Source organism: Loxodonta africana, chromosome 12, assembly GCF_030014295.1.
Source record: "Loxodonta africana isolate mLoxAfr1 chromosome 12, mLoxAfr1.hap2, whole genome shotgun sequence".
NCBI classification, from domain to species: Eukaryota; Metazoa; Chordata; class Mammalia; order Proboscidea; family Elephantidae; genus Loxodonta; species Loxodonta africana.
The window spans coordinates 74167878-74194735 of record NC_087353.1 but is presented as its reverse complement, the minus strand read 5'-3'; the positions used below and the strand labels follow the sequence as shown (position 1 = coordinate 74194735).

General features: G+C 46.3%; 1 protein-coding gene across 1 annotated transcript in view; it reads right to left on the bottom strand.

Annotated features, from left to right (window-relative positions):
• Positions 1 to 26858, bottom strand: part of XYLT1 (xylosyltransferase 1) — a 371046-nt gene that overhangs the window by 92197 nt on the left and 251991 nt on the right. Inside the window, exons 4-5 of the mRNA XM_064295636.1 lie at positions 8299 to 8471; positions 6255 to 6457 (exon numbers count right to left, since the gene is read on the bottom strand). Of these exons, the coding sequence (XP_064151706.1) occupies positions 6255 to 6457; positions 8299 to 8471 (376 nt within the window). The remainder of the gene's footprint in view (positions 1 to 6254; positions 6458 to 8298; positions 8472 to 26858) is intronic.

Sequence of the window (26858 nt, the reverse complement as noted above, 5' to 3'; positions counted from 1 at the left end):
ATTTGCCCCAGGACACAGGGCCTAGGGAAAAACAGAAAGCGTGGGGGTCTCTTAGTACTAGCCCTGTGTTCTTCACTGTGAAACCAAACCAAGCCACGACAGTAGAGCCCTTTTGGCTTCCTCCCTTCTGGCAGCCAATCTAACTAAAGCATAGTAGTATAGTTCCCTGCTTTAGTAAATAGATTCTATTGAATATAAAACCACCATGTCCTTTGATGATAAAGCATTTGGTGGCATCCATTTTCATCATACTGGATGTACCTAACACAGCTCTAACCAGAGTCTATGTGGACCAGGAGGTAACGCCAATAGCACAGCAAGAAGGCCTGGATTCTTTAAACACACCTGGCTTGCATGTTTCATGGACAGGAATATTCTTCTCTTTTGCTTTTTTATTGTGCTTTTAAGTGAAAGTTTACAAATCAAATCAGTCTCTCATACAAAAATTTATGTACTCCTTGCTATATACTCCTAGTTGCTCTACCCCAATAAGACAGCACAGGCCTTCTCTCCAGCCTATATTCCCCATGTCCATTCAGCCAGCTCCTGTCCCCCTCTGCCTTCTCATCTCCCCTCCAGACAGGAGCTACCCACATAGTCTCATGTGTCTACTTGAGCCCAGAAGCTCACTCCTCACCAGTATCATTTTCTATCTTATAGTCCAGTCCAATTCCTGTCTGAAGGGTTGGCTCCGGGAACGGTTCCAGTTAGAGGTGGGCATAGAACACAGGGCGACAACGTCAAATCTCAGAAGAGCTCAGAGTAGACAGAGCAGCCACCTTGGGTGGGCTCCACCCTTGGCTATCCCCCAGGTTCTCAGAGCCTCTTAGAAGCTTCTGACTTGGGTACTCCCACCCCTTTGAGAAGCTCTAAGTTTGCTCATCTTTCTGGGATGGGAGAAGTGGTAGTTTTGGATGCCACAGATGGAGCAGCAGATGGGGAAGTGAAAGTCTATCAGAGTTGCCCAGGATAAAACCATTCATCTGTAAAATTCATATGTTTTTGTGTGGGGCGACTTCACAAAAACAACAGCAAAAGGAACCAGCAGTGCTTGATGCATCAAGTGCCTCTGGCCATGAGGCTGGCAATGTGGAGTGGGCAGCTGAGCTGGGGGCACTGTGGAAATGAGAGAGGTGAGAGCTAGCAGGAGAGGAGACAGACCGGCAGACACAGAACTGGGTCATTAAACCTAACACAGCTGTCAATATGATGACTCTCTCTTCTGAACCCCAAAACAGCACAGATGCACGGTCTGAGGAAGGACTTCTGGGCCTCTCAGAGATAGGAGATGCAGCTTGGATGTAGCTCAGTTTACGTTTATCAAGTGCTTTCCATGGACCCCACACTATGCTAGCTTCTGTTATCATATCCTGACTTCACAAAGACTGAATGTACTTGCTGATGGTCACACTGCTAGTTCAGTGGCAAAATTCAGGTTCGAACCCTCAGCAGTCTAATGAGTGTCTGAGCACTAGTCCTCTTGGAAGCTGAAAGACTCGGCTATTGCTTCAACTAGCACTGGTGGTACAGAGGTTAAGAGCTTGGCTGCTAACCAGCGGTTTGAATCCACCAGCCATTCTTTGGAAACCCTGTGGGGCAGTTGTACTCTGTCCTATAGGGTCACTATGAGTCGGAATCAACTTGATCGCAATGGGTTTGATTTTTGGTTATGGCTTCAACTTGCAAGTCAGCATGGGGGCCTCTAGGGTGCAACCTACCGACCTGCCGTGATTCTCACAGGTAGGACACCGGATATACCTACCTGCCCTCAAGAGGTTTCTGCTTAGTGCTGCTTCTTGACCTATGTCAGATGACCTCTGGGGACTCCACTGGAGGTTGGGAGGGGAAGAGTAGGGGAGCTGTGGCCAGGGCTCCTCAGACTCGCAGATGACACATGACCTTTCTACCTCCAACAAGTATACCATCCCTCAAGAAGTTCTTGGCTGTGAGGTGGTACAGCCACGATACTGCCCAGGCACCAGCTCAACAGATGGGACTGTTTCCTGCTGTGGCCTCTTGCCAGTTTGAGCCCTCTGACTTCTCCAGGGGCCAACTTCAAGAAAAAGTAACACCAACACTGGACCAGATATACCTGGTTCTAATCCTGGCTCTGCCATGTATTAGTCTCATGACCTCAGGCAAGTCACTCTTTGAACTTTAGTCTGCCTATCTATAAAACAGGTCTGCTGTGAGGGCTGAAGAAGAACCTGCCATGTTAGCTGCTATGATTAGATACCACTCAGCATTCTGGGGCATTCGTGAACTCTAGCCCTTTCATGAAAGATGGCGGGAGGATCTTAGAACTCAGCCTTGCTCTATTCTTCTCTAAATGCACCTCTTCTCATTCTCTTGTTTCTTTTACTCTGCCCATTTTTAAATTCCTCAAATGTAACAAGCCCTTCTCTGACCCAAGCCTTGTCCAGGCTGTTTACTTTGTCTGGAACATTGCTTCCCAACTGGGGGTGATTCTGGCCCCCCAAGGAGACACTCAGCAATGTCTGGAGACATTTTTGATTATCATGATGGTGGGGGTGGGATGCTACTGGTATCTAGTGAGTGGAGGCCAGGGAAGCTGCTGAACATCCTGCAACGCACAGGGCAGCTGCCCATCACAAGGAATGATCCTGTCCCCAGTGTCAGCAGTGCTGAGGTTGAGAAACCCTGGGCTGGAACAATCTTCTCACTCTCCTTTCCCTGCCAATCTCTCCTTGTCCTTCAGGTCTCAGCTCCAGGCTGCACAGTCAGAGGCCTTTCTGAGCTCTTGATTATGCCCCTTCTGTTTTCCACACTCATAGCATCTTCCTTTCTTTTCAGCTCTTTACACGCCTTGCATGTTGTCTCTCTTGAGTGATTCCCCACTGGACTATGTGCTCCATACGGAGGGTCTGAGTTGGTTTTGCTCACTAAACCGCCTACATAGTGCCTAGCATATTAGTTGCTCGATAAAAGTTTGCCGAATGAATACTAGGGAAGACAGATGTCACATGAGGATTGCCAAAAACCAAGGCACTCCCAGGGGGCTACCGAGAAGGAAGGAATCAACACAGTTGTGACTGATTTTGACATTTAGCTTCCAGAACTGAGGCTCTTCCCCAGAGCTGATGCCTTGAATTCAGACTTTTAGCCTCCTGAACTGAAAGAAAATAAATTTCTGTTTTTAAATACCCAAAAAAAAAAAAAGTTTGTTGAATGAATGTCTGAATGAACATATAATCCACTGTAAGTAAATATCTGCCCTCAGTGATTCCCTGTGAACAAAAGAAAGCAGGTATCTTTCTAGCCCCCTTCATTTTTCTCAGGCTCAAGGGTGTCCGGAGCATCATATCCAAACTGACCAGAATGTGTGCCTCATCCACAGCCTCTCCAGGCCCCAGGGTCTCCGAGAAGACGAAAAGATGCCACCAAGCCCAGAAATGAAGGACACCAGGGATCACTTGTGAAGGAGACAGAGCACACTTCCAGCTTTTAAAAGAAGCCTCCCATGCCTGCGCCTTATTTGCATCCTGATTCAAAACTCATTAACTCTTGGGAAGATGTGACCTGGATATTTGATAACATTAAGAATGATTGTTAAACTGGACATTAAGAATGGCTGTTAAAGCGGACAGTGAAAAAGGAAGACCAAAGAAGAACTGACGCCTTCAAACTGTGGTACTGGCAAAGACTACTGAGTATACCACGAACGGTCAGAAGAACAAAGAAATCACTCCTGGAGGAAGTACAGCCAAAATGCTCCTTAGAAATGAAGATGGTGAGACTTCCTCTCACTTACTTTGGACACGTCATCAGGAGGATCAATCACTGGAGAAGGACATCATGCTTGGTAAAGGGTCAGCAAAAAAGAGGAAGGCCCTCAATGAGACAGATTGACACAGTGGCTGCAACAATGGGCTCAAGCATACCAACAATTATGAGGGTGGCACAGGACCAGGTAATATTTCATTCTGTTATACACAAAGTCGTTATGAGTCCACAGAACATGCAGATGAATTGGTTCTCTCCTATTACTCTTGAAACATTCAGTCCTCACTGTCTAACTTTGCTGTTTCCACTCCGGTATTTGCTTCAAAATAAACCAGGTTAGGGGGAAGAGAGTGGGAATACGGAAAAAACAAGGTCAGCCATGAGTCCATCATTGCTGAAACTGGGTGACAGACGTGTGGGGTCCATTATATTATTCTTGGTCCTCTTGCGTATGTTTGAAAATTGCCCTAATAAAAGTTTTTGCTGTTGTTTGTTTGTTTTTCACAGTGCCTTCATCTAGCTCTCCTGGAGATTCCGCACCCAGGGCCCTCACGCCATCAGACCATCAGAGGAAGGAAGCCCCTCCTCTTCATCCCCACCTTTGTCAACAAATTGGATGGAAGCCCCAGCCAAAGCAGATAGCCACCTTGTTGATGCGCAATGTATTATATTCTCTTGTTTGTTTTCATTTTCCTTACAAGATCTCCAGAGGGGTTTCCTTTGCTTATGGTCTATTTTTAAAACACAAATCCATGTTTGTGCAAATGGACAGACCTTCCTGGGGGCACCTGGGAATGCTACTGTTTCTCTTTCTCCCACCTTGGGCTGCTGGCTGGTTCACCAGCCCCAGGCCATGTGACCAAGCAGGAATGTAGGCCCAGAGTGGGCTGGGCTTCAAGAGAAGCTACAGATCTGTAGTTTTATGTGAAATCTCCCAATTTTACTTGTAGACAAGTGATTCATCTGTTAACACTCGATAACGGCCAAGCAGACACACCCAGGGCCTCTAATGGATGTCTGTTTGTGATCCTGCCTGGACTGTTGCAACTCAACCTCCCAGAGCCCCTGGGTGGCACAAATGGTTAGGCACGCTACTATTACCTGAAAGGCTGGCAGTTTGAATCCACTTAGGAGTACCTCGGAAGAAAGGCCTAGCTATCTGCTTCTGAAAGGTCATGGCCTTGAAAAACCTATGGAGCAGTTCTACTCTGCACACATTAGGTCACCAGGAGTCAGAATCAACTCGATGCCAACTAATAAGAACAACATATTAAACAAGTTACAAGAGGCCTGCCTTAAAGAATGACCAAAACCAACCCGGTCTCTCTTTTTCACTCTTATGGCCTTTCAGTTGAACACCTAAGTCATATTTTACCTGTCCTCTGCTCAAAACATGCCAGTGGATCCCATCTTGCTAGAGTAAAAGCCAGATTCTAGAATCTCTATGATGAACCCCAATGAGATCTCTGATATTTTGCCTCTTACTGCTCTAGCCCTCACTTCCTCTGTTCCAGCCACAATGATCCCCTGTTCCTCCCTTAATGCAGCAGGCCTGCCCCCACCTCAGCGCTCAGAACTCACAGCCCCTTGGCCTGGACCACTTCCCCGTGGCCCTGACTTGCTCCTTCACTTCTTCCGTTCTCTGCTTGAATGCCAGGTTCTCAGTGAGGACCCTTCTGGCCACCTTGTTAAAACTCCAACCCTCCTCCACTTCTGCCCTTGCCTACCTTAGCCCCCTGCCTGCTTCATTTTTCTGACATACTGTTTTACTTGCTGTGTTTCCTCTTTGTCTCCCCTGCTTGAATGGCAGCTCCATGAGAGTAGGGATTTGGGTCTCTTTTGTACAGTGGTATATCCAAGAACAAGGGGGTCACCAGTGGTTCAGCGGTAGAATTCTCGCCTTCCGTGTGGGAGACCTGGGTTGAATTCCTGGCCAATGTACCCCATGTACAGCCACCACCCATCTGTTAGTGGAGGCTTGTGTGTTGCTATGATGCTGAACAGGTTTCAGCAGAGACTCTAGACTAAGACAGACTAGGAAGAAAGGCCTGGAGATCTACTTCTGAAAATCAGTCATTGAAAACCCAGTGTATCACAATGGTTTGATCTGCAACCAGTCATGGAGATGGTGCACTACTGGACAGCATTTCGTTCCACTGTGCATGAGGTCACCATGAATCGAGGGCTGAGGTGATGGCAGCTAACAACAACAAAAACAACAACATATCCTAGAACAGAGTTGGAAAGCTGTACTTGAGAAAACATCTGTTGGACAAATGAATGAATAAATGAATGTGTGCATAAGTGATTCTCTGGCCCAACCTGAATCCTCTCTTGAGAGATTTTAAGGAGGGTGTGCCTAGGTTCCTCCCTGGCATTTTGCTGGGACAGAGACACCTATCCAGACAGGAAGCACCCTGCCTCTGAGTTCCAGTTGTCCAGCTAAGAGCTGAGAGGGTGAGGGATGCAGGATCGCAGACCAGGCTGGCAGGAGGTACCTGGCACCTTACCTGATGGGGTAGTCGGCTGCGCTGAGGTTGATGAAGAAGTCCCAGGGCCAATCGGTCATCTCCAGCAGGTCCCTCATGCTCTGCAGATAGGTGGACAGGAGGCTGGCACCCCCCCAGATGGTGGCCATTCTCCAGGGGGTGACACGGACGTTGGCATACTGCCTGGCGAACTGGAGCACTTGCCGGTGCAGGTAATTAGAGCGCTTTTCCAGGAGAGAAAGGGAGACAGTCGGCAGCATGGAAAATAAAGACTTGCTTCTCGCCCTGCCTCCCCTCTCTGCCCTTTCCCCTTAGTTGATGGGGCTACTGCCTCAACAAGCTGATTCAGGCCTGGGGTGTCCCTCTGCTGGTTGGAACACTGCTACTCAAATCCTGAATATTTGTAAAATGTTACTTTAGCTGTTTGAAATACAGATTTCCTGGCCCCACCTCTGAGCCAATGGTCCACTAGGCTTGGGCTGGTGCTGAGGACTCTGCGGGTGGTCTGATGATAACAAACTAAGAAATACTGCTGTATCTGAAGCCGGTAAGGATATTGGGTGGTGGAATTCCTGTTTTCTCCTCCCCTCCATTGCCCCTCCACCACCCCCTCACTTGCCAGCTAGAAGCAACCTTTTGGATCTGAGATGTGGGCTGATTTGAACCTAACATGCATCCCCTTTGCCTTCTTGACTAAAGACACAATCACATTATGTCGGTAGATCAACCGAAATCTCTGGGACAGCAAATCTACCACAGGTTTCTGTTAATAAAGTTTTATTGGAACATGGCCACACCATTTGTTTACAGATTGTGGCTGCTTTCACACTATAAAAGCAGAACTGAGTAGTTATGACAGAATTCACATGGTCCACAAAGCTTAAAGTATTAACTGTCAGGCACTTTACAGAAAAGGTTTGCCAACCCTGGGATTGCCATGCCCGCAATGTATGGGACTGGCAGGTAGAGGGCAATGGGCCAGAACCAGTCAGGTGAAAAGAGGTAAGATAAACAGTATTTATGGAGAAAGCATGAAGTCACAGCCAGAAACGTTGAAGCCCCAACACATACTTTCTCTCTCTCACACACGCATGCATGTAAATACACACCCTTTCTCATACACACACACACACACACCCTTTCTCTTCCACACACACATAAACACATACACACTTTTTTACACTCACTCACTTTCTCACACAAACACACTTTTTCTCTCATATACAAACCCTCTCTTTCACACACTCTCCCTCACACACACACACACACCCCCTCTCACACACACACACTCTCACATACACACACTTTTTCTCACACACCCACCCTCTCTTTACACACACGCACATTTTTGCGTGCTTTCTCTCACACATGCATACACACTTTCTCTCACACACACATACCCTCTCTCCCTTTCACATACCCTCTCTCATAAACATACTTTTTTTCCCTCTCATACATACCTTCTCTCTCACACACATCTCTCTCTTTCACACACGGTCTCACATTCTCTCACACACATTCTCTCACAGTCTCTCTCTCACACACCTCTCTCACACACACTCTCACATTCTTTCTCACACACACACAGTCTCTCACACACACACCTCTCTCTTTCACACACTCTCTCACATTCTTTCTCACAGACACAGTCTCTCTCTCACACACACACTCACTTTCACATTTTCTCTCATACACATATACACAGATTCTCTCTTTTGCTCTCTCACACATAAATTCTCTTTCACACTCTCTCACACACACATTCTCTCTCCCACACATATACTCTCTCTTTCATATTCTCTCTCTCACACACATACACACTCTCACATTCTCTCTTTCACACACACATTCTCTCTCATACAAACACAGCCTCTTTCTCTCTCTTTCACGTACTTTCTCTCTCTCACACACATGCTCCTAAGAGAGACAGCTGCTCAGCTGATGAGTTTTCCCTTAGAGGGAGGCACTAGGGACTGTGCTAATGACATGGAAGGAGGGTCTCGGGGAGGGACAGACAGTCCTGCAGAGACAGGCCGGCATGGGGTGATTGGAGAAGGCTCCTCACCTTGTCCACGTGGATGTAGTAGAAGTGGTCTTTGTGGTAGATGGCCTTGAACATGCGCTGCAGCTGCCGAGAGGCACGGCCATGGACCACCAGGACGAAGGCAATTCTGACCGGGTTGGCTGGCATGTACTCCACCGAGTCCTCATCCCACTGAACGTTCTTGTTGGCTTTGCCTGAGGAAAACCCAAGAGATCGCAGATATGATGGTGAGGCTCGGTGCTCCTTTGTGGATCGGGGAGTTTCTCTGATAATTCTTTTTTTGGGACCATTTGAGGGCCATGGTAGTCATACTGGGCTCTGAAACTTGATTCGACTTTAATAAGCACTACCTTGACCCTGACATTGCCCTGGCACAACAGGAGTGGGGGACACTGAGGTGCTTAAGACATGGTTTCCACCCTCAAGGGGCTTCAATAAGCTTCTGGAGACACATGTAAACATATCAAAGAGATATAAAAATATGTCTCTGAACCACAGAAGGAGCAGTTAGCCAGCTGCTGTCAAGTTGACTCCGACTCATGGCGATGCCATGTGTGCCAGAGTGGAACTAAGCTTCATAGTGGCCGATTTTTTTGGATGTAGATTGCCAGGCCTTTCTTCTGAGGTACCTGAGTCTACTCAAACTGTCACTTTTTGGTTCGCAACGGAGCACATTAACTTTATGCATCATCCAGGAAAGGAAGAGTTACTTCTGAGTTGGGAAAGGTAAGGTACACACATTGTTTTGGCCTGCCCAGAATCCATTCTGCCTTTTCTTCCTAAGAGCATTCAATATTTTGGAGGCGACCACCCTCTCCTCCATTCTCAGTCTATATGGATGACGAGGATCTGATTCCATTACCAATTCCAGGGGTGGTCCTATCGCTTAGGCCAATCAGAACACTGCATCTGACAGACCACAGCTACTTGTTCAGAGATGAATATGTAACCCAAACAAGCTAATTAGCCAGTAAGACACGATTGCATACTTTTGTTGGAACTACTGGGTAAGAGAGGGTCTCCTCCTGTTGTACATGAAACTGGGAGAGTCTAAGAGTCTTCTTGGCCCCACATGGAGAGAGGCTGCCTAAGAGGAAAGCTAACACCAAGGAGAGCAGTGTTGAGTAATGGAGAGGGCCCAGGCCTGAAGGACCCTGTGTGGTCTCCTGCTGCCACTGAACCATCAATACCCATTCTGATTCCAACTAAAAATCTCCTGGCTTTACTTAGCCTGATTTCCTTTGGGTCTAATTTGACTTCTTATGCGTTCTAGATTATGAGTTCTAAATTGGGGAACCCAGAACAGCGGCACAGTGATTAAACACTCAGCTGCTAACCTAAAGGTCAGTGGTTCAAACCCACCAGTCACTGTGTGGGAGGAAGATGTGGTAGTCTGCTTCCATAAAGATTTACAGCCTTGGAAACCCTATTGGGCAGTTGTACTCTGTTCAATAGGGTCACTATGAGTCAGAATTGACTCAAAACAGCAATGAGGTAAGTTCGGGTGCTCCAAGGGAAAGCTGAGAATTGGGACTGTTTAGCCTGGGGATTAAGAGATCAGTAGTCTGTCAGCTGTCGTCAGAAATCTGAATGGCTGCCAAACAAGCAAGGTTTCATCTATGTTGCTCCAAAGGACAGGATGATACTAATGTGGACAACATTCAAAACACACTGCTCAGTCACCATGACCTGTGTGATCTGGCTTCCACAGACCTCTCCACCCTGATCATAACCCAATGAATGTATAACTCAAACAAGCTAATTAGCTAATAAGACACAATTCCAGACTTTTGTTGGAACTACTAGTTTTTTTTTTTACTAGGTAAGAGAGGGTCTCTTTCTACTGTACGTGAAACTGGAAGATTCTAAGAGCCTTCTTGAGTCTAAGAGCCTGATTTTAGTCTAGCCCCCCCTAACCTCCAGCTTCCTGGTTTTCTTTCTACTCTACGAGCAAATGCCTGTCTGCCCCAGGACCTTTGCACTGGCTATTCTGGCTACCTGGAACACTCTCTCCTCAGATCTTTGTCTGGCTGCATCTTCTTGTCATTAGCTCACAGCTTAAAAAAGGGCCATCCCCCCAACCTATCAAGCCAGTCTCTTTGACATCATCTTATTTCCCATTTCTGCACAGCATTGCATACTGCCTGAAATTGTTTTTCTATTTACCTGTTTAATTAATGTCTAAATACCCCTCTAGAACATAAGTCCCACGAGAAGAGGAATATTTCAGTCTCGTGCACCAATGAATATGCAACACTGGAACAATATCTGCTACAATTTTGGTTTTGGGGGAAAAGAAGTTACAGGAGTGTACATTTTGGCTCGGTACAATAGCAATAACAGTACCTGCTAACGACACATTTTATTGAGTACTGACCAGACCTTGACTTTCATTATCTCATTTAATCCTCATAACAACCCTGCAAAGTAGTACTCTTATCCCCATTTTCCAAATGAGGAAACCAAGATTAGAGGGTCAAGGGCTTCACTCAGGGTCACATACTCTAAATAGCTAAGCCAAGATTCAAATCCAGGCCTATCTGATTCTAGAGCTCATGCCCTGAACCACTTATACACACTACATGACCACACCTGGACCTGGGGAAAGTTTTATAACAGTTCTGCTTGATAGTTAGTGGTCCAAAAGTTAACGGTATACCTTATAAATTAGTCATTGCAGGTAGGCCGGCATGCATTTAAGGACTCTGGGAAGCTGACACTAGGTGACCAATAAGGTCATACATTTTCATCCATCATCCATCTATAAATCTATCCACCCACCCATTCAATTCCAACTACCTAGCCCTCCAAGCATCTAGCAAATACCCAACTACCCATCTAGCAAAGCATCCAAAAGCTTATCATCCACAAGACCCATCATTCACTCACCCATCCATCCAGTCACTCATCATCCTTAAAACCAACCATCCATTCTACATCCATTCAACCATCTAACTATCAACCCATTGATTCATGCAATATTAACTTAGCCCATACTACATGTCAGGTACTATGGGAGGAATCAAGGAAATAAAAAATATATTAAAAGAGCCCTTGCCTTTGAGGAGCACTCAGTCAATTGGGGGAAAGTCCAAGATAATGCTCAATTCTTTTATGACAGAAGTATGTTCAGGTTGTTACTGGACAGAGAGGGAAAGAAGAGAATTCAGAGAGTTTAGCCCATGGCTTCTGAGGCCCGTTTCTTCAAGCTTTCCTGATGAGTTCTACGGCTCCTTGGCTGTTAAATCAATAGCTGCAACCTTGGAACTAATTATCATCCTGGCTCTGGTTGATGACAGACTTGGCAGCAACCAGAGGGTCATCCTAGCCACTCTCTAATCTTCTCTACACTAATCACAAACTGAGCTTTCCTAGTGACCCTACAAGATAGGTATGCCTGGAGGGATCACGTCCCTTTAAACACCCACACAACAAACCATCCGTCCAGCCGGCCATTCATTTATCCAACCACCCATCATCCTTAAAACCTGTAACATGTCAGCCCTGGGTACAACGGCACATAGGATATGAGCCTGCTCTGACAAAAGGATTATGAATGGATTAAGGAATGTGAGAATCCAAAATAAAAAGATTATAACAGATGAGAAAAGCTTACATTCTCCCATGACCACAGCCCTGGCCTTCATCACACTGGCTGTAATCTCTCTTGGCCTTAATTAGTGACTCTTTACCCCAAAACAGGGAGGACATTTAAAAATAGCAACTATTTCTGGCAAGTGCCTCTGATGGGGGGAGTTGCAGACGACAATAACCACATGGAGGGGTGTGCGCAGAGACGGCCGTCATGATGGGCCTTCTCTATGCCCCAGTGCCTCTGCAACACTCCCTGGCAGCGGGACCACCATTTTGGGGGCTTCGGTCCTGAAAAGCACATGGCCTTTCACATTCAGAGCTGATCTGCAGTGGGTTACGGTGAGATTTCCAGCAGGGGCTGGGGACACAGACTGTCTCCTTTCCTGTGGGGGTGCAAGCTAGTACAACTTTGCCAGAGGCGAAGTGGCAACAGGTATCACAATTTTAAATACGCTTGCCCCTTGACCCAGTAATTCCACGCCTATGAATCTACCCCGGAAATAGCCTGCATGTGTAAAGCTGCACGTAGAGAATGTTCTTTGTTCATTTGTTTGTTCCTTGGTTTGTTCATTCATTCATTCGATGTCTTCAGTGTGCCAGGCACTTTTCCAGCCGTATCTGTGAAACACAACAGTCTTTTCCCACATGGTGCCTGTAGTCTCCTGGGCTAGAAAGCCAATAAAAACATTTACAAACAGACAATGGTGATGGTTGTGTAACATGGTAAGCGTGATGAGTGTCACTGAGCTGTACATTGTACGTGTAGAGTACGCTAAAATGGCACGTTTTGTCATACATATACTCAAAAAAGAAAGCAAATAGAGAATATAATTGAAGATAGTAAAAAAAGTCTACAAAGAAAAAAAAAGTGGGTTAAGGGATGGGGAGTGATGTGATAGGGTTTATTTTCAGAAAAGCCTTCTGGTGGTCAATTTGAAGCAGTGGCACTCAAGCTCTGAATGATATGAGGGAGTGAGCCATGGGATTACTGGGGTCAGGGGAGGATTCTGGGCAGATGCCACAGTAAGTGCAAAGGTCCTGGGGCCTCTACCTCAACAATGTTAATAATGGTCCAAAATAGGAGGTGGCGCAAGGATCTCTCAGTGGTGGATGGATGAAGAACACGAGGAGTATACACATACTAGATTTACACGCAGCTGTTAAAAACAGTTACTTATTAATACCTACCCAAACCAAGGAAACCCTGGTGGCGTAGTGGTTAAGTGCTACGACTGCTAACCAAGAGGTCGGCAGTTCAAATCCACCAGGCGCTCCTTGGAAACTCTATGGGGCAGTTCTACTCTATCCTATAGGGTCACAACCCACTGCCGTCGAGTCGATTCCAACTCATAGCGACCCTACATAATGATATAGAAATTTGTCTATATTGTTAAGCAAAAAGAAGTCTTAAAAGTATGATATTCAATCTGTAACAAATTAAAAGATGTGCTCCCAAACATTAACAGAGGTTCATACGGGGGCATGACAGTTGCATACAGTTCTTCTTTATATTTTTCTGCATAATCTGAATTTTTAAAAAAATGTACTACTCAGGACTAATTGCCTACATGAACCATGGCCTCATCTATCCAGAGACCAGAGAAGTACTAAATGGTGCCTGGCTACCACTACCGACCGTTCTAATCAGGGATACAATAGATGGTCCCAGAGAGAATAGGAGGAAATTGTACAACAAAACTCTAATTCTTAAACAAACAAACAAACAACAACAACAACAAATGCCCAGACTTACTGGATCGGTAGAGACTAGAGGTAACCCCGAGAATATCGCCTGAGATACCATTTAAACTTTGAACTGAACCTACACCTGGAAGTCACCTTTCAGCTAAATAACAAATTAGCTCTTAAAATAATCAATATCACTAGTGGGTATAAAAGAAATAGTGATCCTTAAAAAAAAAAAAAAAAATCTATATTTACCATAAAGCAAAGATGAGAAGGTTCGGGGGGCGGGGCAGGGAACTGGATTAAATGAAGCAGAACAACCAGAATGGAAATATTTGGAATGTGGATACAATGTGAAAAATGTAACCGATGTCACTGAACACTTCGAACAGTATGTATAAAACCAAAACACCAAACTCACTGCCATCTGGTCAAAACTGTTAAACGGGAACCCAATTCTTTGTGTAAACTTTTGCCAAAAACACAATAAAATATTTTTAAAAAGTATTACTTTAAAAATTAAAACTGTATCACAAAACATAACAATAAAGGATGCTCATTGTTAACTCTAATAACTATTTCTTGAGTGCCTACTATCTGTTGGAGCTCTGGTAGTGCAGTGGTTAAGGGCTTGGGCAGCTAACCAAATTGAATCTACCAGTTTGAATCCACTGGCCACCTACTTGGTGACGAGGCAGTTCTAGTCTGTCCTATAGGATCTCTATGAGTTGGAATCGACTCGACAGCGGTAGGTTTACTATGTGTTAAGCACTTTCTACACACGATTCGATTTACTTCTGTCAGAAGGGAGCTATTATCTTCCCATTTTACAGGCGAGGAAGCTGAGGCTCAGAGAGGTTACGTCAGTTGCTCAAGTGGCTGAGCTGAGAATGAGAGGAATCCATCTGTTCCCAGGGCCCTATCTAGTCACCCTGTGCTGGATCCAACTGCCCCTATTTCACAAAGAGGCAGATTTGCTCCTAGAAAGGGCAGGTCAGTTGATTTTTGGCTGCAGGACACAGCGCAACGATGTGTGGTGAAAGCTACGTGTGTCTATACAGACAAGGGGCTCTGTGAAAGACTGAAACCCAAACACTGCCCAGCTCCTGATAAAACTATGAATTTCACAATGTAATCCGATTCTCTTGGTGCAAAACAGAAAACAAGCAGCAAATCAGAGATATTAGGGGCAGAGAGAGAAGCTGACTTCAGATGAACGTTAAAAAAGCCAGGCTTGTGGGGGCAGAATATCAAGGACATTTCTGCGGTACAGCTGCGGAGGCCGTGGACGGGGAGTCTTGGAGAGTTCCACCAGTAAGAAGGGAGAGTTACCCAAACTTGGTATTTCTCAGCAGTGTCACAGGTTATTACATACGGACTATGTTATCCTTGGGTGCCTAAGAGATGGTGCAGACAAAGGTGCTTTGCAAGGGTGAACTTGTACAAATGCTGTGAATTTGCCAATGACCGCAGCTATAGTGCTTTGTGGGAATATATGACCCAGGAGATGAAAGTGAGGTATGGAGGTTGAGTGTAAATCTAGGCTCCAACACTCCGAGACTTAGTTTTCTCACCTGTAAAATGGGTATAATCACAGACCCTGCCTCACATGGATGCTCGTGTCCAGTAGGGGGAACAATGTCTGGCATGTAGTAAGTGCTTAATAAACTATAGCCACCATCATTGCGAAACACGATGTCTTTTTGGTTCATGACGATGAAAGTGTAAGTTTAAAAAGACACACAAGGACATCGTGTTTGGTAAAGTAGAGGGTCAGCAAAAATGAAAAAAACCTTCGATGAGACGAACTGACATGTTAGCCTCAACAACAGGCTCAAACATTTGGATGATCACAAAGATGGCCCAGGGCAGAGCAATGTCTTTTCTGTTGTCCATAAGGTCGCCATGAGTGGGAGCCCACTTGACGGAAACTAACAACAACAATCATCACCATTGTCCTTATCGTCAGCATCATCATTTCTATTTAGCTGTTTATCCACAGTGATCAAGATCCAGCTTAATTTCACCCCCGGACCCAACCCTAGGCTTCCACCCAAGCCTGTACTGGCTCCCAGGGCTGTATGCACGCAGGAACCCGCTGCCTGCAAGTAACATTCACAACTGGAACGCCCCTCCTCAGCGTTCGCTCAGACCACAATTAATAACAAATGCGAAGGAGCTGCTTGACTGGAATACTTATTCTACCAACAAAGCCCTTGCTTCTATTTATACACTGAAAGGGCCTCTTCCAGCTGCTGCAGGGGAGCCATCTGAGTTGGCTCCAAAGAAGAGGGTTGGTTAGGTCTTGGGAACTGAGGGAAGGGGAAAGGAGGTTGTGTGCAAATGTGGTGTGGGTCGGGAGGCTGGAGCTGGCACGTGAGCCGCTAAGAAGTTGCCTGCGGAGGTGCAGGCTGCTAGGATGGAGGAGCACAGTCTCAGTCCTTTGGAAATACTGCCCTTCTCTGATCCCCTGTTCTTCATCTATAAAATGGGGTGAGCAATGTCTCCCTAAGCCGGGTGGGCTGGGGAGTGAATCATGATCATAGAGGAGAAAGTCTCACACAAGCAGAAGGTGTATTGCAGGGCAGCAAGATTCGTATCATTAGAAGGAGAAAGCCATAGAAATTCTAGGTTCTTTATCAGGCTCAGGAAGGGGTGCCTTCTTCCCACTGAGAATTTCAATGCAGGTTTTTGGTGATTAGAACTTGGGAGTTGCCTGGCGCAGCGCAGAGTGCCAGGAAGGGAACTGGATGCAATTACGGATTGAATTGTTTCCCCTAAAAGAAGTGTAGAAGTCCTGGCCTCTGTACCTGTGCTTATGACTGTTTTGAAAGAAGGGTTTCTTTTACGTTAATGAGGTCATACCAGGTTAGGCCAGTTAGCAGTTGCCTTCAAGTCAATTCTGAGTCATGGCGACCCGTGCATGTGAGAGTAGAACCATGCTCCATAGGGATTTTGATGGCTGCTTTTTTCCAGAAATGGATCACCAGGCCTTTCTTCCGAGGTGCTCTGAGTAGACTCAAACCTCCAACGTTTTGGTTGTCAGCCCAGCACGTTAACAGCCTCCAACACCCAGGGACTCCTGGAGTTGGTACCACTGTGCATAGAATGTGGTACTCACTTCAGAGTCCAGTGTGCTTCTAGACAGCTGTGGGTTCCCTCCTGGCCAAGACCATGAGCTTAACTCCCCCAGGACGCTGCCCTAGCCCCCTGGGCTTGGCACAGAGCTGAGCTCATGGCAGAGGGAGCGGTGAATGATTTCTTACTGCTGATTAAGCCAGGCAACCTGGTTCACGGATGGGCCTCAGGGCCTAGGTGGGGGTCTCAGCCTGAGCTGCTGGGGGTGGCACAGCTCAAGAGGGAAGAGGCGATCCTGGATCCCCATTGCCTTTGAGGCTTTGAGGCAGCCCAAGGACCCTTGCCCAGGAGCACCAAGCCAACCTGGGAGGAGCTGTCAGGTGCCCAGTCTGCCCTCCAACATCGTGGTTTACTGCTAACTCACTGCCATGGTGTCCCCTCCAGCCCTAGTTCATGAGATGTGAGAGGGGAGACGATATTAAATGGGGAGCATGGTGGAGTCTTGGGTCCAAACCCCTGGATGACACAAACTGCGTTCAAGTGTTGTTGGGTGTCGCTGAGTCGATTTTCAACTCATAGAGACCCCGTGTGACAGAAAAGAACTGCCCCATAGGGTTTTCCAGGCTTTTTTTTTTTTTTTTTTTTAATCTTTTATGGGGAGCCCTGGTGGCGCAGTAGTTAAGAGCTCGGCTGCTAACCAAAAAGTTGGCAGTTGGAATCCACCAGCCACTCCATGGAAACCCTATGGGGCAGTTCTACTCAGTCTTATAGGGTTGCTATGAGTTGGAATTGACTTGATGGCAAGGGTTTGGTTTTAATCCTTATGGAAGCAGATCGTCAAGTCTTTCTCCCTCGGACTCACTGGGTGGGTTGGAACTGCCAACCTACAGTTAGGAATGGAGCACTTAACTGTTGCACCACCAGGGTACCTTTGTGTGCAACCCTATGGAGCAGTTCTACTCTGTGATACATGCGGTTGCCATGAGTCGGAGTTCCAAGGATGAAGTTAGCCACTAGCACCCCTCAGATCATAGGCGAAATGACCCCGGGTCTCCAGTCGTGGAGGCTTACTTGCAAGTAGCAGGCTCCAGTGAATTCCTGGCTCGTGCTCACCCCCTTCCTCATCCTGCCACAGGCCTCAGGCCATCCTGTACTTCTTGCTGCAGCCACTCCACACAGGGATTCTGCTTGGAATCTGCATTCTGGCCCCACCATTTACGAGCAGATCACTTTGCTTCTCTGTGCCTCAGCTTCCCCATCTGCAAAGTGTACCCACCTCTGAGGGATGCTGTACAGGCTAAGAGCTGTAATTCGGGTACACTAGGGCCATGCATCTCGACAGGGGGGAGCCAGGTTTCGAGCCTGTGCAGGCTGCCTCTGGAGCCCTAGTCCACGCACCCTAATATGCCATTCACTGATCACACAGCTGGGAGTGGTAGACCAGGACCTGAACTCGAGGACTTCAGAGCTCATATTCTTAAACACGGTGTCAGGGCTACGGAGAGAGAATCTTGTGTGGCCCCTAGACAGGACATTCAATGGCACCAGATCAGAATTACACAGTGAATTCAGTTCTCACCCAGCCCTTTGGATTAGCCCACCAAGGACGTCTCAGGCCAATGCTAACTTGTCCTTAACGGCACTCATTTCCTGGTCTTCCTTTTCCAATACGAGGAGATCTGACCTTGATACCGGCATCTCTGGCTCAGCTGTTTTGATTTCACTGACTCATTGGCATGGATGCTATCTCTTTATGACAAGTAAGAACAAGATTCCCGTTTTCAGCAGTGCTGCAAAAAGACTTTTAAAATAAAATTTACTTAAGTAAAACTAAAAGTGAGTCTACTGAAATAAAAAATACAGTGGGAACCATAGGGCATGGGGAATGTGGATATAACAAACTCGGGAAGGCGGGAGGATTGTGAAGGAAGTTTGGGAATACTAATGAGGCTGCACAAGCTTGCCCCGAAACTGGGACGTGCCGAGTGTGTTAAAAGAATGATGAAGGTGAAGGTCAGGTGCAGAGTGACACCCATGCAGCCCAAGAAGTGACAGAACAACTCGTAGCCCCAGAGAAGATTCTCTTTCCTTCTCTCCCACTTCATGGGGCTAGGAGGGTTTTTTTTTTGGCGGGAGGGGGGAGGTCATGTTCCTGCTAGAGAGAGTCTGGGGTCTGCTAAGAACACTCTCCGTTTAATTTTCACTTCAATTTGTTAATATTCATGAATATTCACTTAATATGCATGAGGTTCTTTCCACAAGCTTTCACCTCTCCCAACAATGCTACCTGTGGAAATTATCCCCATTTACAGAAAATTTTCAAGGCTCAGAGAGGTTAAGGAAGTCGCCCAAGGTCACAGAGCCAGAAGAAGAGATTAGGGGACAAATTGGTCTGACTTCATATTCCATGCTCCACACTTCGTCTAGCAAGGCTCCGGGCATCCTCTGTCTCCAATCAGGCTGCCTCTTCCAAGCTCACCTGGAACCAAAGAACTACTGTCTACTCCAGGGCAGGGCTTCTCCACCACGGCAGTCTGGGCTTTTTGGGCTGCATGGTTCTTCGCTGGGGGGGTGGGGGCGGGAGAGAGGGTTCTCCGGTGCATTTTAGGGTGATTCTCAGCATCCCCGGCCTCTACCCACTAGACAGGGGTAGCATATCCTCCATTGTGACAAAACCAAGAATGTTTCCTCCATTCATTCACGAATTGGGGGGAACAAAATCACTCCCCTCCCCACTGAGAACCACTGCTGTAGAGTTCCACTTGCTGTCGAGCTGATTCTGACTCGTGGTGACCCCATGTGTGCAGAGAACTGTGCTCCATAGGGTTTTCAAGGCTGTGACCTTTCGGAAGCAGATTGCCAAGCCTGTCTTCCGAGGTGCCTCTGGGTGGGTTCAAACCGCTCAGCCTGTCAGTTAGTACTTGAGTGCTTAACTGCGCTGCAGAGGAGTGGTTCTCAAAATATGGTCTCTGGTCAGCAACATCAGCAACACCTGAGGACTTGTCAGATATGCACATTTCAGCCCCTCCCCAGACATACTGAATCAGAAACTGTGGGGCTGGGAACCAGCAATCTGGTTGAACAAGCCCTCCAGGTGATTCTGATGCATGTTTACAGGTGAAAACTCCTGGGCTAGACTTAAGGACCCTTGGCGGCACAGTGGTGAAAGCGTTTGACTGCTAAACAAAAGGTCACCGGTTCAAAACCACCAGGGGCTCCACGGTTGGGGCTGCCATGAGTCGGAATCGACTTGGCTGCAGGGGGGTTGATCTGTTGGTTGGTGGGGCTAGGCCTTACTGTCGTTGTTGTTAGCTGCCTTCAAGTTGCCCCGACTCATGGTGACCCCATGCACGATGGAACAAAATTCTGCTTGGTCCTGCGCCATTCCCATGATCGGCTGGGGATCCACAGGGTTTTCATTGGCTGATTTTCAGAAATAGATCACCAGGCCTTTCTTCCTAGTCTGCCTGAGTCTGGAAGCTCTGCTGAAACCTGTTCAGCATCACAGCAACACGCCAGCCTCCACTGAGGAGTGGGTTGTGTCTGTGCACAAGGTGCATTCACTGGGACTCAAACCCAGGGCTCCTGTACAAAAGGTGAGAATTCTACCACTAAACCACCACTGCCCCCTCTGGCCTAGATTAGTGATCCTTAACCCTGGCTGCATACTAAAATCACTGAGCAACTTAAAAACAAAAAAAAATAAAAATAAAACAATGTGCAGGCCCCACCCCCAGAGATTCTAATTTAGTTTGGTGGGTGCCAGTGTCATAATTTTTTTTTAAACTCCCCAAGTGGGAGCCAACGAGCATGGAATCAATGAGCAGCCAGGGTCAACAATCCCATTTCGGATACCTTCTTTCTATTCAACCACATTGAAAAAAACCCCATCTCTTATGGTGTAAAAGGTTTTACCCAAACACATCTCCGGGTGCCGTCTCGAAGACTCAGGACCCCCTGCTTCCCTAGAGACAGAAGGCTTGCTCACTTGCTATTATTCTCCCACTCTGAGAAAATGTCTCCCTCCACCCCCGGCCAAGCACTCAGGAAATTTTCCTGCTCACTGAGTTTTTCCCCCCATTCAAGTCTGGAGTTATTAAACCACAGCCCATGGCTGAACCGTCTTATTGATTTTATTGTCAAGAGCCCTGGGATATTCTAATGATGTACTGCTCAATAAATGGAAGCTGGTGGGATAGATATTGATGGCGTATGGTACACTTTGCCGCAATTCCCTGGGTCCCAGTCACTTTGCCTGTTTCATATCATCTGTGAAAACGATACACTGTGGCCCGCCATCTCTGGCCCGTCTGCAGATGGCACCTCTTCTGAGCATCAAGGAATCAAAGTGCTGTCATGACAAAAGCAACATTACTGCCTGGGTGCCTGGCCCTGTGCTGAGTGGTATTTAATAGACATCATCTTACTTCTCACAGCAGACCTTTAGGGGAGGTTCTTTGATTATTCCCATTTTACAGGTAAGAAAATTAAGACTTAGAGTGGTTACTCCACCTAGCTAGCTAGTGAGATGTGGAACTGGGATTCAAATCTGCACTTGTCGGCCACTTGACTGAGGGCTTTTAAATCCTAAACTAAATAAACCATGTAAGGAAAGAATAGCTTCTCCTGTATTTGAGCAACCTTTCAGATGGGTTTCAGCCCAAATTAGTATTTCACACATTTTCCCCCTTCTCAAGCAGTGTTTCTCAATAGGGACCACTGGCATTTGGTGACAGAAAATTCCTTTGTTGTGTGGGGCTGTCCCATGCATGATAGGACAACCAGAATGCTTCTTAGAGTGAGGATGGTCAGGCTTAGCCTTGCTTACTTTGGACATGTCATTAGGAAGGACTAATTGCTAAAAAAGAGCATTATGTTTGGTAAAGTAGAGGCTCACCGAAAACGAGCAGAACCCTCAATGATATATTGACACAATAGCTTCAACAAGGGGCCAAACATACCAAAGATCATGGAGATGGTCTAAGATTGGTCAGCATTTTATTCTGTTATACATAAGGTCGCCATGAGTCAGCTAACAATAACAATCCCCAAAACAACCCCTCTCCCTTATATTTCTATACACCCCCTAGGGGGCTAGCATGGTTATTGCTGGAGAACCACTCATCTTACTAGGAGGCAGGAGGTTTCCTGCCAAGATGGCCTACTGCATTTTTGGCAATGTGGGCAGCTACTCTGGAAAGGCAACACCACAGAGAGGGAAAGAGTTTGGCTTTGAAGTCATTGCTCTGGGGTCAAACCGTGAGCCATTCACTCACCACTCTAGGAGGCTGAGCAAGTTCTCTTTCATAAGGGTAAGTATTCCCATCTGCCTCATAGGGAGGAATCCCATGAATCAGGTACAAAAAATCTGAAAGGTGCCTAGTACAGAGCAATGGTTCTGAACCTGGGGTGATTTTGAGCCCCCCCTTCCCAGTGACATCTGGCAATGTGTGGAGACATTTTTTGTTGTCACAACTGGGGAGGATGATTACTTATATCTTTTTGGTAGAGGCCAAGGATATTACCAAACATTCTACCATGCACAGGACAGCCACCCACTATAGAGAAATCTGGACTAAGATGTCTATACTGCCAAAGCTGAGAAGCCCTGGAATAGAGCAAACCAAAGTAAAAAACCCAAACCTGTTGCCATCCAGTCCGTTCTGACACATGGGGATCCCACGTATGCAGCGTAAAACCGCAGCCCGTAGGGTTTTCCAGGCTGTGATCTTTTGGAAGCAGACTGTCGGTCTTTCTTCTGAGGCACCTCTAGGTGAGTTTGAACCACCAACATTCTGGTTAGTAGTTAAGTGCTTAACCATTTGCGCCACCCAGGGACTCCAGAATAAGCAAGTGCTCAGTGAATTAATTGGTCAATAATTATATACCTAAGGAGCTCTAGTGCTACAACAGTTAAATGCTCGGCTGCTAACCAAAACGTTGGCATTTGAACCCACCCAGAAGCTCCATGGGAGAAAGACCTAGTGACTTGCTTCCCTAAAGATTACAGTCGAGAAAACCCTATGGAGCACTTCTACTCTGTCACATGGGGTCGTTGTGAGTCAAAATTGACTTGACAGCACCCAACTGGAAGGACCACAGATTCCATCAGGGTTGCAACTGGAGAGAGTGACAAGCCCTCACAACAAGCTTGTTAATCAATGGTTGAGCAGTGGACGCAGGCAGGGCATATTGTGAAATTCCCAGACTGAACTTCTGAGACACCCTACTTTGCGGTACGGAGTGGACACAAACAGCCTCCTTTGTTCCTACAGTCGGTGGCTGGGTGTGTTGAAACCATCTCCTCGACCCACACACCTGCCTCTTTGACCCAGATGGTGCCGTTCGCAAGTTTCCCGCTAATCCTTCTGTTGCATGACATTTTCTTCTCCGTCCTCCTTTCTCCCCGCTTGAAGGTACTCAAAGGCTCAATAAATACTGCCACGGAAAAGCACAGTGATGCATCTATTTTTATTACAAATGGAGCCACTCGAGGAGGGAACCACTCTTATTTACTTCTCGGGGTAAGGTCTTTGACAACAGGTTTATTTTCCCCGACTCTCCAAGGACTAAGCGAGTAACACTCTCAAGTAACAGTACATTAATTAATGCCGAATTGGTTGGAATCTTCCTCATAAAAATCTGTATAGTAATCACATTATGGGCCATTAACGCTGCCTCCTCGTCATAAACCGTAAACATATTCTGCAGGTGCCTTCCTTTTCAAAAAGGGACATTTTCCCAACTGGTCCCCCATTCATCATGTTAATGCTGTCATTTCACACATGCAGACAGGAGTAATTATAAAGGCTCATATTCACGCTGGGTTTACTCCATGCAAGTCACTTGACCAAGCCCCCTCCACACATAATCTCATTCAGTCCTTGCTGCAAACCTATGAGGCAGGTGTCCCTACCCTCCTGTTTCACAGATGGGGAAACTGAGGCACGAAGGGAGTGGTGTTTTGCCCGGTCAAACAGCTGGGAAGCCATGGAGCCTGGATTTGAGTCCAGACAACCTGATTCCAGAATACTTTGCCCTCTGCCTCCTGAGACAAAAGTAGCAGGGTGAATACCTTAGCTCAGGGGTCCTCTTGCCAACCTCATTGCTAAGAGGCTCCCCAATGACAGCTTGGTCAACCCAGTGCAACATTAGGTTGTGCTCCTGTTGTTGTTGTTGTTAGGTGCCGTCGAGTTGGTTCCGACTCATAGCGACCCTATGCACAACAGAAAGAAACACTGCCTGGTCCTGTGCCATCCTTACAATCGTTGTTATGCTTGAGCTCATCGTTGCAGCCACTGTGTCAATCTACCTTCTTGAGGGTCTTCCTCTTTTCCACTGACCCTGTACTCTGCCAAGCATGATGTCCTTCTCCAGGGACTGATCCCTCCTGACAACATGTCCAAAGTATGTAAGACACAGTCTCGCCATCCTTGCCTCTAAGGAGCATTCTGGCTGCACTTCTTCCAAGACAGATTTGTTCGTTCTTTTGGCAGTCCATGGTATATTCAATACTCCTCACCAACACCACAATTCAAAGGCGTCAACTCTTCTTCGGTCTTCCTTATTCATTGTCCAGCTTTCACATGCATGTGATGCGATTGAAAATACCATGGCTTGGGTCAGGTGCACCTTAGTCTTCAGGGTGACATCTTTGCTCTTCAACACTTTGAAGAGGTCCTTTGCAGCAGATTTACCCAATGCAATGCGTCTTTTGATTTCTTGACCGCCGCTTCCATGGCTGTTGATTGTGGATCCAAGTAAAATGAATCCTTGACAACTTCAATCTTTTCTCTGTTTATCATGATGTTGCTCATTGGTCCAGTTGTGAGGATTTTTGTTTTCTTTATGTTGAGGTGTAACCCATACTGAAGGCTGTGGTCTTTGATCTTCATTAGTAAGTGCTTCAAGTCCTCTTCACTTTCAGCAAGCAAGGTTGTGTCATCTGCGTAAAGCAGGTTGTTAATGAGTCTTCCTCCAATCCTGATGCCCCGTTCTTCTTCATATAGTCCAGCTTCTTGTATTATTTGTTCAGCATACAGATTAAACAGGTATGGTGAAAGAATACAACCCTGACGCACACCTTTCCTGACTTTAAACCAATCAGTATCCCCTTGTTCTGTCCGAAAAACTGCCTTTTGATTTATGTAAAGGTTCCTCATGAGTACAATTAAGTGTTCTGGAATTCCCATTCTTTGCAGTGTTATCCATAGTTTGTTATGATCCACACAGTCAAATGCCTTTGCATAGTCAATAAAACACAGGTAAACATCCTTCTGGTAACCCCTGCTTTCAGCCAGGATCCATCTGACATCAGCAATGATATCCCTGGTTCCACGTCCTCTTCTGAAACCAGCCTGAATTTCTGGCAGTTCCCTGTCGATATACTGCTGCAGCCATTTTTGAATGATCTTCAGCAGAATTTTGCTTGCGTGTGATATTAATGATATCGTTCTATAATTTCCACATTCGGTTGGATCACTTTTCTTGGAAATAGGCATAAATATGGATCTCTTCCAGTCAGTTAGCCAGGAAGCTGTCCTTTCATATTTCTTGGCATAGACGAATGAGCACCTCCAGCGCTGCATCTGTTTGTTCAAACATCTCAATTGATATTCCATCAATTCCTGGAGCCTTGTTTTTTGCCAATGCCTTCAGAGCAGCTTGGACTTCTTCCTTCAGTACCATCGGTTCCTGATCACATGACACCTCTTGAAATGGTTGAATACCTACTAATTCTTTTTGGTATAATGACTCTGTGTATTCTTTCCATCTTCTTTTGATGCTTCCTGCATCGTTTAATATTTTCCCCATGGAATCCTTCACTATTGCAACTCGAGTCTTGAATGTTTTCTTCAGTTCTTTCAGCTTGAGAAACGCCGAGCGTGTTCTTCCCTTTTGGTTTTCCATCTCCAGCTCTTTTCACATGTCATTATAATACTTTTCTTTGTCTTCTCGAGAGGCCCTTTGAAATCTTCTGTTCAGTTCTTTTACTTCATCAATTCTTCCTTTTGCTTTAGCTGCTCGACACTGAAAAGCAACTTTCAGAGTCTCCTCTGACATCCACCTTGGTCTTTTCTTTCTTTCCTGTCTTTTCAGCGACCTCTTGCTTTCTTCATGGATGATGTCCTTGATGTCATTCCACAACTCGTCTGGTCTTCGGTCACTAGTGTTCAATGCGTCCAATCTATTCTTGACATGGTCTCTAAATTCAGGTGGGATATACTCAAGGTCCTATTTTGGCTCTCATGGACTTGCTCTGATTTTCTTCAGTTTCACCTTGAACTTGCATATGAGCAGTTGATGGTCTGTTCCACAGTTGGCCCCTGACCTTGTTCTGACTGATGATATTGAGCTTTTCCAGGGTATCTTTCCACAGATGTAGTCAATTTGATTTCTGTGTGTTCCATCTGCCGAGGTCCATGTGTATAGTCGCTGTTTATGTTGGTGAAAGAACGTATTTGCAAAGAAGTCCTTCTATCATTTGATCTCCAGCATTGTTTCTATCACCAAGGCCATATTTTCCAACTACTGATCCTTCTTCTTTGTTTCCAACTTTTGCATTCCATCGCCAGTAATTATCAATGCATCTTGATTGCATGTTGGATCAATTTCAGACTGTCGCAGCTGATAAAAATCTTCTATTTCTTCATCTTTGGCCCTAGTGGTTGGTGCGTAAATTTGAATAACATTTGTATTAATTGGTCTTCCTTGTAGGCGTATGGAACGCATAAACATCGATATCCTAGGCATTAGTGAGCTGAAATGGACTGGTATTGGCCATTTTGAATTGGACAATCATATAGGCTACTATGCTGAGAATGACAACTCGAAGAGGAATGGTGTTGCATTCATCGTCAAAAAGAACATTTCAAGATCTATCCTGAAGTTCGTTGTGCTCCTAGAGGGCAGGAATTATGACTCCTTCACTTCTGCCACCCCAGGGCTGAGCCAATGTTTTCAGACAATGCCAGGAGGACCTGGTTCCCATGGAATAAACTCCCATGGGAGGAAGGAACGGATATTGGAACACATGTGCAGAGGGGTCATGGCAGTGGGTAACAGAGAGCATTGCTGTGCATGTGGACTCTCGACAGATCCATTTCCATCAGTGGTGTGATGGGGGCTCTGCATTGGGCAGGGCCTCCGTGCACACGCACTAAACCACACACCCTGGGATAAAGCCAAGGAGAGGCTCGTTTTAGCCCTGTCTAGAATCCTGG